The following is a 12,919-nucleotide window of genomic DNA, read 5'->3' on the forward strand; positions in this document are numbered from 1 at the left end:
GAGATATCTCTCTCTCTCTCTCTCTCTCTCTCTCTCTCTCTCTCTCTCTCTCTCTCTCTCTCTCTCTCTCTCTCTCTCTCTCTCTCTCTCTCTCTCTCTCATGTGCGTGTGTGTTTAACTGTGTTTTGTGTGTAGTGCCAGCGATATCACAGCAGGTCTCTGGCAACACTGCAGACTTTCAGCTGAGCTCTCTCACACCTGGGACTCCATACACAGTCGGTGTTTATGCCATAATAAACGAACAGAAAAGTTTACCGGCAACCACAGAGTTCACAACAGGTGCGTAACGAACCATAGACCAACACAATCATTACCTGTGATCTGGCTCTCCCTGTTGGCTACACGAGGTAGAGCTTTAAAACGTCAGTGACGTTTGTGTTAAATGTTCAAAGAAAGGCATTTTTTTTACGTGAATACCAGGAAAAGTTAGGAGAAAAAACTGGCGTCTGTTAACTCCTTATCACAATATTTTTTGGTGAATAAACATTTAATGTCCCATGATGCATCATTCTGAAATGCACAAATTTGACTCTTCTCTTCTGTATTCTGCATTTGAAACATCCTGAATCGTCATTGACCAGCTATTGATGCTGAATTTGTATGTTTTTATTGCCACATTTTAAGTACTACAACATTACAGTAGATTTGATGACTTTAATTACATTTACTTTTTTAGCAGACATTTTTATCCAAATCCGACTTTATAAACTCAGAGCGTTTAATATTTTGTCAATGGAAATCCTGACCATTTTTGTCACAGTTCCATTGTTTCAACACATAGCACACAAAACAATCAATTCAAAACTTGGAAAAAATAAAAATGAAAGTGCATTAATCAAATTCCCCCATAACTCATATATCTGTGTACACTGTATCGATTTATTGTGATGTAGATGTGGACGCTCCTCGTGACCTGGTGGTCAGTAACATTCAGACTGATGGTGCCGTGCTGAGCTGGAAACCCCCGCGGGCACCCATCACGGGTTATATTCTCACCTATCAGTCATCTGACGGGGGAATCAGGGTGAGCGAGGGCTTTACATACTAATAACTTCTCAAAGTCTTGACTATGACTTCATTAGCTTTTATTATTGTTATTCAATCTGATAAACACAATTTATGCATCAGAACTGATGGTGTGTGTGTTAAAACAGGAGGTGAATCTGGAGCCGTCGTCCACGTCACATGCCCTGTCTGATCTCAGTGCTTCGACTGAACACACTATCAGACTTCAGGCCATCACAGACGACAAACAGAGCAAGAAAATCTCTACCGTCTTTACAACAGGTCAGTTTACTCACACATTCATCATTCGTGTTTGTTAAAACAGACTCACGATTTTTGAAGAAACTCTTGGTCATATTTTTTTGTGTGCAGTTGAAACGCTCTTCGGGAACCCCGCGGACTGCTCACAGACTCTGCTGGGCGGCGAGACGTCCTCTGGTCCGTACACCATTTATATAAACGGAGACAAGAAACAACCGGTGCCAACGTACTGTGACATGACGACTGATGGAGGAGGCTGGATGGTATGTCTGGATGGAGATTTAGGTTTGTGTAGAAATGCACATTTCTTGTTGTTAACATGTCAGCTTTCGTCAGGTGTTTCTGAGGCGTCAACACGGCAAGGTTGATTTCAACAGGAACTGGAGGAATTACTCTGCAGGATTTGGGGATATAAACGATGAGTTCTGGTTAGGTGAGTTTGTGCCACAGCCTATCCTTCCTATACACAGACTACGCAGGTTGCGTAGGGCCCCTGCACCCCCAGGGGTCCCCTTGAGTACCGAATGAAAAACACTGTTGTAAACGAGACACTATTTTTATAACTTGCGATTTCAACTATAGAGAAATTTCCTTTTAATACTTAATTAATTTAATTACTGTTGCATACTCGGATATAATGCGGTGGGTGGCAGGTAATGACATGCGCATGATGTGCTGATATGCATCTTTACATATGACCATGGCTTTAAAAAGAAGCTATCCTTCTGGGCGGAGAAAAAATGGCAACAACGCAAAGCAAAAGAACAAGTAGACGTGTTTTTGTACTATTTTAAAGTATTATTTAGTTTTGCAAAATTATGCAATGAATTACTTACAAAACAATTCTCCCGTACAGATTTACAAATTCAGTATTTGTGCACTATATTTCGTTTGCCCATGATAGGCCCTTATACTGTATGTAATTTTAGTTTGTGCCATCGCATTTAGAATTATTGATGTGTTTTTGTATGCTTAGCTTTTTTGAGAAAACTTTATTTATCTTGCTTTATTTCTGTTAGCAAATCACTCATTTGGAATTAAAAACACAGCGTTTTCATGTGATAGTTCTTTTAACAGCAAGATGGTTCCAGAGCCACGCGTTAGTTCAATCAACATTTTTATTTAATTTTATACTTAATTGTTTAAGTCTAAAATTAACCCTAGGTTAATGTTTAATGTTTTTTTCTTTGTCTTCATTCGTTTAAGTGTGTTAATTGAGTTCATTTTTATTTCTTAAAGTTTACTGTTATGTTTAGGCCTATATCTAATTTTAATTATTTGCACAAGGGCCCCTCACAAGTTTGCTTGGGGCCCCCTGACGTCTAGGATCGGCACTGGTCTGTGCCGACAAAGCTCAAACATTTTACCCATAGATCTGTTCTGACAGGGTGAATTATTCCTCCTTATGTTTCAGGCCTTTCAAATCTTCACAAAATCACAGCGAGCGAACAGTATGAGCTGCGTGTGGACCTGAGGGACGGACAAGAGACGGCGTTTGCTCAGTACGACAAATTCTACGTTGGGGATCCTCGTACCCGCTACAAGATCCAGACCGGTGCATACACTGGTACCGCAGGTGAGCATGTTCATTACATTCATTTCTGTTAAAAAAGAGAAATTGATGGGAAAAGTGACATCTTTTTCTCTTTTAAGGGGACTCTTTGAGCTACCATCAGAACAGACCCTTCTCCACATACGACAATGACAATGACATCGCCGTCACCAACTGTGCGCTCTCTTACAAAGGAGCGTTCTGGTATAAAAACTGCCATCGTGTGAATCTGATGGGAAGATATGGAGACAACAGCCACAGCAGAGTAAGAACCCGTGTAATATTTTACAAAATCTTAGTCACAGGGTTTATACAGCAAAAGTGTTTATTCAATGTTAAAGTAACTGTTTGCCTTCAATAAAGGTTATATATAGCAATAAAGTATTATTATGCAGACACTCCTGTATATATGAAAAACAAAATGTTTAACTTTATCAAATAAAACTGTCCCACTTTAATCCACAGGGCATCAATTGGTTTCACTGGAAAGGTCACGAGCATTCGATTCCCTTCGCTGAGATGAAGATCCGGCCTGTTCGTTTCAGAAATTTGGAAGGCAGACGGAAAAGATCATAGACTTAATTTTCCCTTCTTTCTCCTGTTGAAAAGCACACAAACCTTGTCTCTCGCCATAGACAGACACGACCAAAACGCCAGATGAAATCTCCCCTATTGTGTGTTTTAAAAATGCACGATTAAAGGTGGAAATTTTTACTCAAGTCTACAAAAAAAACTGTGACATCTGTACACTCTTTAAAATAAAGGCGCTTGAAAGGTTCTTCACAGGGATGCCGTAGAAGAACCATTTTTGGTTCCACAATGAACCATTCAGCCAAAGGTTCTTTAAAGAACCAGCTATTTCTTACTTTTTTATAATCTGAAGAACATTTTTTCGACTCGAAGAACCTTTTGTGAAACAGAAAGGTTCTTCAGATTTTAAAGGTTCTTTATGAAACCAAAAGGTTCTTCTATGGCATCGAAGAACCTTTTGAAGCACCTTTTTTTTAAAGAGTGTAGCATGTTTGTGTTATTTGTTTAGATAGTAACACATTCAAGTTAAAAATCTCGAAATAACAGTTTACAGGCAAATGTGCCAAAGATTATGTTTTTTTTTCCCTATAAATCCAAAAATGTAACCGCTCAGACTGCCATTTTTATCATTATTGATTAGCATCATTGGAAGCTCTGTTTTTCTATGGAGGAAGTGTCTTTGAGACCAGTGATGTCATTTCCTCTCCTCTCATTCTTGCAGTGAATCATCACCCAGTTCGGGTTTGACAGACATGATGGTGTGTTTATTGTTTTCAGGGTTCAAAATGTAAACAACTGAGGAAATTTAAAAATGATTCTTTTTTAATAACCGTAAAGGAAACAATACTGAGACAAGCAGTTTGATTTTTATTGTTATTTCTTTGAAATTTATTTTTATAACGTGTTTCCCCATATTAGATAACATAATGTCTATAATCTCTAAAAGCAGAAGTGTTCAAAATAGAAAATGTTGTATGTTGAGATTTGTATGTTGTTAACTTCCCATTTAAACCATTAAAAGTCACGCTAAAAAAAATGACAGAAAATAAAACATCAATACTCCTTGCTACAGTAAAACACTTTTGTTAAAAATGATTAATGTTCTCAAATGTGTTTATGAAACAGACAGCGAATGTAAATGTGAAAGCATCATTTTGTTTTCTTTAATTTGAACGTCTAAGCAATGTGTGGATATTGAGACGATAAAAGATCAACAGTAGCCCAGATGTTTGTGAAATGTTATTTTTATGTTCATGACAATGTTTGCATTTCACACAAAATGCATCAAACATACCAGGATCAAATTAAAAAAAGGAAAAGTTACAGAAATAAATCGGCAGTATTGTGATCTTAAAATAGCTTGCACTGACATTCATTAGTGTGGCTCAGTTTTTGGTAAATATAACAACAACGTTCACAACTTTTTACCTTCAGCTAAATAGTTCTGTTTACTAATGCAACAAAATATTGTAAACTGCCATCTACAGGTATAGATATCATTTGAAGCATAATATGCTTGACAATTTAATTTGGCACAAATCACAGAATCCAATTAGAAAAAAATCGACACAGTAGGTTTCCAAAAACATTGCACGTTTGAAGTTTTACAAACATTTAACCAGTTTTCCTCAAAAGACAAATTACCTATAAGGCCCAACAGCGTTTAATATTTCATATTCGGAACAAATGATGTCACAGAATTCTGACCGATCATTTTAATGTCTGGTATACATATATTTTTTCACCCAAGTTAAACTTGAACTGTATTGCAATTTCAATCTTCAAAACGTTTTAAACCACCATGACTGCACATGTACAGCTATATAAATAATAAGATGCATTTAATGTAATAAAATAGAACTAAGCTGTACATACGTGTATGAAGATAAAACCTGACTTTGAATGTGTATGGCTATATATAAAGATTTATAGGTTTATATAATATTACTATTATATATATATATGCACTTTTATTTAAAATAATAAGCATTATGTTTAATTTCTTGTATTTCTAACGTACGCAGTGCTCTTCACTGTTTGCGGTATATATATTTCACGTGCGCTGGCAGATTGACGCCTCCCATACACAGAGAAGTTTCAATAGTGTCAGAACTGGTTTAAACGAATGGATTGTGACGAACGGAAGTTACACGCCAACGATAAATACAAAAGATATCTGTATAGCAAAACGCTTGGTCCTGTGTAAACATTTCTCAAATTGATCCTACAAAATACAGAAAATGCCCTCGACGTCATTTGGCAGTGAACCGTTTAAAAGGAATAAAATACAAACTCCATGAAACCGGCACTACAAACCCAAGCTCTGGTGTATCGTGTAAACTGTATAAATATTCCTATATACAAAAGTAACAAGAGCTGTCATTGTTTCATATAAATATACAAAATGTATTTGTTTATAATAAATAGGCCTATGCACGAGACGTCTGCCCAGCTGTTCTAACACCATGTTAAGATTTGCAACACTTCAAACTATCTTCCACAGATGTGTCCAAACACCAATAAAAAGAAATCCACGATCATTATCCTCGATACAGTCACAACAAGAAAACCCTTCTTCGAACAGAACAAAGAGGCCGTGACGTAAAAACAGTACGTTGGCCACGCTTCGTGTTCAACATGCAAATAGAAACATTCAACGGCAGATTCACACAGAGTCACATTTTCGGCTCTGGGGGAATGCGGAGTAAACATGGTAATGTGGTAAATGGAACCGGGAGTACTGCAATTTCACTGAAAAGTAAACAAACAGGTAGACTTCAGCTGCCACATTCTGCACTGGCCCTTTAAAACCTTTTTAACTGGAGCGGACTTCACGTTCAATTCCAGTGTTTCCCTACACAAAGCTCTACCGTCCCCTTCTGAATCTGTGCAGTCGTAATGTTTGCACGTGCTTGCGATGTTATGGAATAAACCACCTGGAATAGAGGCTGCGTCTAACCATTATGCTACCGGTGTGCTACGTGAGATCCCGACAGCTAAAGGCCGGTGAGGTCCACGATGGCTTTGATGAAGATGGTATCGTCACGGATGTAAGAGTTCTTGCCCTCCAGCTTGGACAGCGGACAGAAGAGAGGACATCCGCTGGCGATGTTCATCTCGCTGACCGGCCTCTGGAATGATGAGGAGGTGATGTCGGGCCGAAAGGCGTCGATGATGTGCTCTCTGTTACTTTGGTCCAGCAGCATCAGGGTGACCTGAAGGTGAGAAACCAAACTTCAGCTCAAACACATCATTCATCAATGAATGAGCAGCTGATCTCGAAGCTGATTGGCTGCGATCATTTATTTGTAAAAGACTAAATTAAAAGGCATTTCAAAACATATCTGTCTGTAGGTTTATATATGTATTATTTACGTGTGGTTTATATGATTGTATTTTGTGATTTGATTTTGGAATCCATTATAATTTGTGGTGTAATATTTTCCTCTTTTGGTTGTTTGTTTGTGGATATATTAAAACTATTTGTTTTTATATCTTGGGTTCCCCTAAAAACAAAAGCAGTTTATCCTAATAAATAAATTCAAATTGAAAAAAAAACCCTGAAACATAACAGTAAAACCGAATATTGAATAAAATAATATCAGTATAATTTGCACTGCAAAAAATTACATTCTTACTAAGCATTTTTGTCTTGTTTTTAGTCAAAATATCTAAAACTTCTTAAAACAATATACAATTACTTGACAAGAAAAGTTACCTAAGATATTTAGTCTTGTTTTATGAAAAATAATATAAGAATATAAGAATTAAGTAAGTTTATGGTAAAAATCTGCCAATTAGGGTGAGAAAAATAAACTTGAATTTAGTTGGACTTTTTTCTCAAGTACCTAATTCAAGTTTATTTTTCTCACCCCATTGGCAGATTATTTTGCTTGTTTTACCATAAGATACCCTAATTCTTATATTTTCTTTCATAAAAAAAGGCTAAATATCTTAGGTCACTTTTCTTGTCAAGAAAGTGTATCTTCATTTAAGAATGTTTACATATTTGTACTAGAAAACAAGACAAAAGTGCATATAGTGAGAATATCATTTTTTTGCAGTGTACTTGCAGTCTAACATTTAAATTATTGTAAGCCTAAATTATAGTTAATATAAATTGTATTAAATATTATAAAAGATACGATTCATATAAATATAACACAAATTGCTATTTAAAGTGAGTCTGAAGTAATGCAGTGAAAAAACACGGTGATGTACCTTCTGGTTGAAGGGCCATTTGAGAAGAGCGTCACTCATCCCCCGCATGACCACGAAGAACAGAGACAGATAAGACCCACGGCCCGTTCCGTCTCCATTCAGATAGATGCGCAGACACATCCTATAGCCGTATTTACTGGTGTAGAATGCTTAAAACAAGAAACTTTACATTACATTCTTTGAAAATAAGTCACTTTATTTTGTTTGAAGAATATTTCGATATTTTGTACTGTCACATTAAAACAACAGTTGTTTTGGATTTGTGTGTTTTTTACCTGGTGAAAACATAGCAGGAGCTCGTCCAGCGACAGCGTCTTGTCTCTTTTTAGTGAAGTCTGATATTCGCCAGATGAAGACGCCATCAAAAGTGGTAGCAGACATCTCTCGTAACCTGCCCTCCATCTCAGCCACCGTGAGATCCTTAACACCCACCTGTCTCTCCAGCTGACGCACCTGCGCACAGGTATTAGAGTTTTATTGTAGTTTTCTGAATCTTTTGAATTTTTATATATTTTTGAATTTTGTTCATTTTGGTTTAACTTAGCAAAATGTGTTATGTTCTTGTTATGTTTGTTCTTTTTTTTGCTAAGGCAACATTTCTATAGTTTTTCAAATAATATTAAGACCGATATTTTATTGTACATTAATGTTTTAATTGTTTCAGTTGCAATTTTCAATGCAAAAGTTGCATTGATGTAAAAATTTCCACTGAGAGCTTATGATATTAAGATATTACTATAATACAAAATTAATAAAAAATAGTACGGAAGTCTTCTAATTTTTAAGTAGGTCTGCACAGTATATCTAATTAATTGCAAAAAAATAAATAATAATAAAAAAACCTTAGCTTTGTATACTGTGGTAGTCTATATGAGACCAGTTTTATTGCACTTATGATTTCTGTTGTCCTTATGTTGTTCCAATTGCTTCCATCGTTTACCTTATTTGTAAGACGCTTTGGATAAAAGCGTCTGCTTGATGACTAAATGTAAATGTAATGCACAAGGCAATGTTCTGCAATACCTGAATTATTTTAATACTATAGGTGGATGTAGATGTTGGTAAACAGACACATTCTCACTCCTGACTCGTCACATATGGAGTTGTTTGTAATACTTTTATACTGCTTTTTGGTCAGTTTATGCAATAAATACCTGTGACTGTACTTTTATTCGGGTGTTGTGTTTTATATGGTTGAGAAGTGGTTAGGTTTAGGGTGGGGTTAGGTGCTCCAAAATATCTTTGAAACAAATATTTATGAAACAAATTTTATTAAACGCGTCTTGTTCTGGAGCGTTTAGCGAACAACCTAAAGCAACAGAATAATATATATTTAATATATTTTCTTTTTTTTTTACAAAGCATTATTTAGTGAGTTATCACACGTGGCATTTCTCTTCAATATCACGCAGCTCTATTTTTAAAACAACACACCTTGTTACTAAGAGCCTCTATTTTGTCTTGATCCAGCCTGTGCTGCCGGTTGCTTGCTTCTATGGTTGTGGCGAAGCGCTCCACCTCACGGTTCAGCACGCACACCACGTCTTCAAACGTCCCCGCCTTCACCTCCATCTCCTGACAGCGCCGGGCCAGTTCTGCCACTTTGGTCTTCTCGCTGTGCAGCTGAAGCTCCAGGGCGGCGCCCACCGTGCTGGGCAGAGGGGTGAAGGAGGTGGGCAGAGGAGGAGGGGGCTGCCCGGAGGCAGACGCAGAGGACGACGGGGTGGAGGAGGAAGATGAGGGGACCCCCTGCACGGGAGGTCCGGACGGGCCCGCGATGGCGCTCAGCTGACTGACTCTGGCCTCCAGGTCTCTCAGAGCCTTATGGAGCTCGAGCGCTTTGTGACCCGCCAGTTCCAGATTCTGAGGCTGCAGACCCTCCAGACTGACCTTCATTCCCATGATGCAGTGCAGCAGCAGGTTGAGATGGTCGTGGGCGCAGGCTCGCTCGTGCTCGTGGATCTTCTCCTTTTCCACCTTGAAGTCAAACCGGAGTGAAATAGACCATTTTTCAATTGTCCGTACGCAAAAGCAAAAGAGAATTTACTTACCAACATATCACAGCCGACCACATGATATCTGCACGGTGTCCTGAATTTACTGCAGAACTTGATGTGATCAAAATACTAAAAAAGACAAAAACAGAGGAGCGAAAAATGAACATCCACCCCCACATCCGTCAGGTTCTGTGTTGTTAATGAAGTGCATAATGAGTGGCAATCTTCACGTTTGGACGTGATATATTTTTGATTAACGCACTTTTTCTCTTGGGATTTTCTTCTTGGCACATCCTTCACAGATCATGGGATATTTGGGACAGATTTCATCATGTGCCTGTGAAAACATTGCATTGTTTTGTAAGACAAATCGGGGTTTTTTTCTGAAAAAACTCGGGCCGCTCATTTACCTTGATGTTTTTGAAGTGAAATGGCTCTTTACAGTATTTACAGTTGAGGGTTCTCTCGGGGCATTCACGTTCATTGTGACGTTCCTGTTCGTTCAGTCTGATGAGCTCTTTACACAGGGAACAGGCCAGAATCATGAACTCACATTTCCCTTCATGGTTCACCTACAAAAAAATGACAAACACGTTATTCAGAAGGATTCAGAAAGTCAGCAATGTCCATTTTTGTCACGTAGTTGTGATTATTAGGGCTATCACAATATTTTTACTGTGCTGTTATCGCGGCCACAATATCTATTGAAATGTTTTGTTGTTGTTTGTGTTTTTTTAGGGCTCACGATTTATCGCATCCAGAATGAAAGTTTGTGTTCAAATAAAATATGTCTGTGATGTGCATATTAATTTGGTATTTATAAACACATACACACATATATTTAAAGAAAAATTCATGAACATTTATATATTATTTAAATTATTGTTATACCATGGTCTTTTTGAATACTCGATTCTGATTGGCTGGAAGGTGTGCATTAAAACCGCACTTAAACGCACAGGTAGCTCCAGTAAGTTTGATAACATTTGAAATTTAACTGACAAAATCACTGTAATTTTCACCTGTTTGATCTAAAATTTCACTGTAAATATCAATAAAAGATTTAACTTGGCAAATGACCATGGTATAAGCGGGATAATCCACGGCTAGCCGTGCGTTAAAGGGTTTTAATGCACGATGTGGAGGCCAAGAACCACCCGACGCGAAGCTAGCTGTGGATTATCCCTTATGTAAATATAAATAAATATATGTAAATATTTCCTAAATATGTATGCATGCATGTGTTTATAAATTATTATATGCACAGTGCACAGACATATATTATTATGTAAACACAAACTTTTATTCTGGATTCGACAGCCCTGGTTTATTTTAAATGAAGAAATAATGCTATCAGTTAAATCCATCTTTAATTTGGCTTATTTTGTGTTTTGTGTGTTTATTCTGCTAATGAACACACGACCTCGTAATCTTTGATGCTTCCCTTCCAACAGCATCCCTCACTGATGCAGACGGCTGGGAGATTTTCCACCTCTCTTCTAGCCGCGTTGTCTGGAAACGCCTGCACGACAAATACAGTTTACAGTTTTAAGGTCTAAATTTAAATCTTTTATATTATTTAAAACATGAAAACGTCATGGCACTGCAGAGACAGGTATGTGTGCTTACACAGCCTTGTTTGAGAATTGATGTAGGCTCTTCAAAGATGTCCTCTTTGATACAAGCGCCACACTTCTGTGGTCCAGACCTAAACTCACAATGTAATACAAGGTAGATATTTAGACATCAGACACTGTAATATTTAGTATGCAAATGGCTTGAGAATCAGTTTGTGAATTTAAACTTAAATTACAATGTATACAAAGACAAAATCCTATTATCTACAAAAGAGTCTGTACATTCATTGCAGGGGTGTGATATGTAGAATTTGAGGATGTCTGAGAAATATACAGTCTTGCAAGTCCTTTATGTATTTTAAAATGAGTTACCCCACAGTCCGGTTGAAGCAGTAAGAGCAAAAGCGATGGCCGCATTGAGCTTGTAACGGTCTCCTCAAAATGTTCTGACAGCAGTTGCATAAATGTTTGTCTTCAAGTTTATTGGCCAGGATCTTTTTGGGAAACCCTGGCTTGTTGTTCTCCATGGAGGAGGGTGGAGATGGTTCTTGAGCAGCCATATCCCCCTCTAAATGTTCCTGATCTACACAAACAGAGTCAAACAACTGATAACAACATTTGCATTTATGTATTTTTGTATTCATATGTGTTTTTAGATTCTGACATTATTTTCATTCATTAAGCACATTTCCTTCTTAAATTCGTATAGTTGAAGAATTCGTATGTTGGATGTCTAGATCTTTTACTTTAGTTTTAGGGTTACAGTCAGTAAATTCTCATTATTCACAAATTCTTAATGCATACAATTGTTTTACTGTATTACACATTATTACCTACTGTTATCGTGTGCTGTATTTAAAAATAAACTAAATATAAAAGGTAGAAGTCATTCTAAAACAAAGATTGATGTAAAAAGCAATTATTCCTTTCTGTTCTATGTATTGTGTTTTAGGTTTTGAAAGGTTTTTTTCTCGCTGTGCTATCATCAGTAATGTTGCATGAACAATAAACATGAAATCAACAAAACCTTAAATGACTGACACACACACAACAGGCCCCCTGATATAAAACCTCATCTCTTTGTTTCTGGCGTATCTGTGTGTTTCTATAGAAATGATGTATCATGTTGTGTGATAACGTAAACATTCTAACATAAAACACACACGCAGGAGCCTCATGATAGCACATCTGCTATCACTTTTGTGCGATATCGGCCAGCATCGACGCACATCACAGTCATCTGACATTCTTCCTTCTCTGTTGCTAAGCAAATGTAACATCTTTTAAACGATTGTTGCATCTCTTCTTTAGCGCCACGCCTCTTTTAAACGCATTAAAGGTATACGGCGAGTTCAACAACATACACGAAATCCGAGAGCTTTGATGTGTACTCACAGAAATCCTCGAGCTGCGGCAGATTTGGGTCTCATTGGGCTCGGGATCGGGTTCGGCTGGATGGACGGCGCTGATGTGTTTTGGTGCGCGACATTGTTGCGAAGAGCGCGTGCTCTTTCACGGGATTACGTCACCATGCGAGCGTGCAGTGGGTTGTGCTGTGTATTCTGCTTGTAATGTTGTCTATCATGTTAACCTCTTGAGCCACTGATGAAAAGAAACACATCTTTAAATTCAATGCTCATTCCAGAACACAAGGCCCAAACTATTTTTTTTAAATATATATATATAGAGAGAGAGAGAGAGCGAGAGAGAGAGAGAGAGAGAGAGAGAGAGAGAGAGAGAGAGAGAGAGAGAGAGCTACAATATGAAAACACTCA

General features: G+C 37.5%; 2 protein-coding genes across 2 annotated transcripts in view; one reads left to right on the top strand and one right to left on the bottom strand.

Moving 5' to 3' along the window:
* The window catches only part of tnca (tenascin Ca), a 71,633-nt gene extending 68,224 nt beyond the window's left edge, over positions 1 to 3,409 (top strand). Inside the window, exons 26-33 of the mRNA XM_057349859.1 lie at positions 112 to 279; positions 894 to 1,024; positions 1,155 to 1,287; positions 1,378 to 1,529; positions 1,603 to 1,699; positions 2,681 to 2,842; positions 2,920 to 3,083; positions 3,284 to 3,409. Of these exons, the coding sequence (XP_057205842.1) occupies positions 112 to 279; positions 894 to 1,024; positions 1,155 to 1,287; positions 1,378 to 1,529; positions 1,603 to 1,699; positions 2,681 to 2,842; positions 2,920 to 3,083; positions 3,284 to 3,394 (1,118 nt within the window). The 3' untranslated portion in view covers positions 3,395 to 3,409. The remainder of the gene's footprint in view (positions 1 to 111; positions 280 to 893; positions 1,025 to 1,154; positions 1,288 to 1,377; positions 1,530 to 1,602; positions 1,700 to 2,680; positions 2,843 to 2,919; positions 3,084 to 3,283) is intronic.
* A 2,934-nt stretch (positions 3,410 to 6,343) lies between these two features.
* LOC130564431 (TNF receptor-associated factor 2) lies at positions 6,344 to 12,703 on the bottom strand. The gene is made up of 11 exons (XM_057350519.1): positions 12,540 to 12,703; positions 11,517 to 11,727; positions 11,197 to 11,275; positions 10,991 to 11,089; positions 9,978 to 10,139; positions 9,830 to 9,904; positions 9,622 to 9,696; positions 9,005 to 9,547; positions 7,846 to 8,023; positions 7,571 to 7,719; positions 6,344 to 6,564 (listed from the first exon to the last, which is right to left on the bottom strand). Exons 2-11 carry the CDS (start codon positions 11,702 to 11,704, stop codon positions 6,346 to 6,348), a joined length of 1,767 nt encoding a protein of 588 aa, XP_057206502.1. The 5' UTR covers positions 11,705 to 11,727; positions 12,540 to 12,703; the 3' UTR covers positions 6,344 to 6,345.
* Positions 12,704 to 12,919: the final 216 nt, after the last annotated feature.

The sequence above is a fragment of the Triplophysa rosa genome, linkage group LG2 (assembly GCF_024868665.1).
Source record: "Triplophysa rosa linkage group LG2, Trosa_1v2, whole genome shotgun sequence".
Lineage (NCBI taxonomy): Eukaryota > Metazoa > Chordata > Actinopteri > Cypriniformes > Nemacheilidae > Triplophysa > Triplophysa rosa.

Excerpts from the sequence above, each read along its gene's own strand:
- LOC130564431 (XM_057350519.1), bottom strand. The coding sequence starts at position 11,704 with ATGGCTGCTCAAGAACCATCTCCACCCTCCTCCATGGAGAACAACAAG. Across the intron at positions 7,720-7,845 it reads TCCTGCTATGTTTTCACCAG|CATTCTACACCAGTAAATAC; the intron begins GTAAAAAACACA and ends TCTTGTTTTAAG. Across the intron at positions 6,565-7,570 it reads AATGGCCCTTCAACCAGAAG|GTCACCCTGATGCTGCTGGA; the intron begins GTACATCACCGT and ends TCTCACCTTCAG.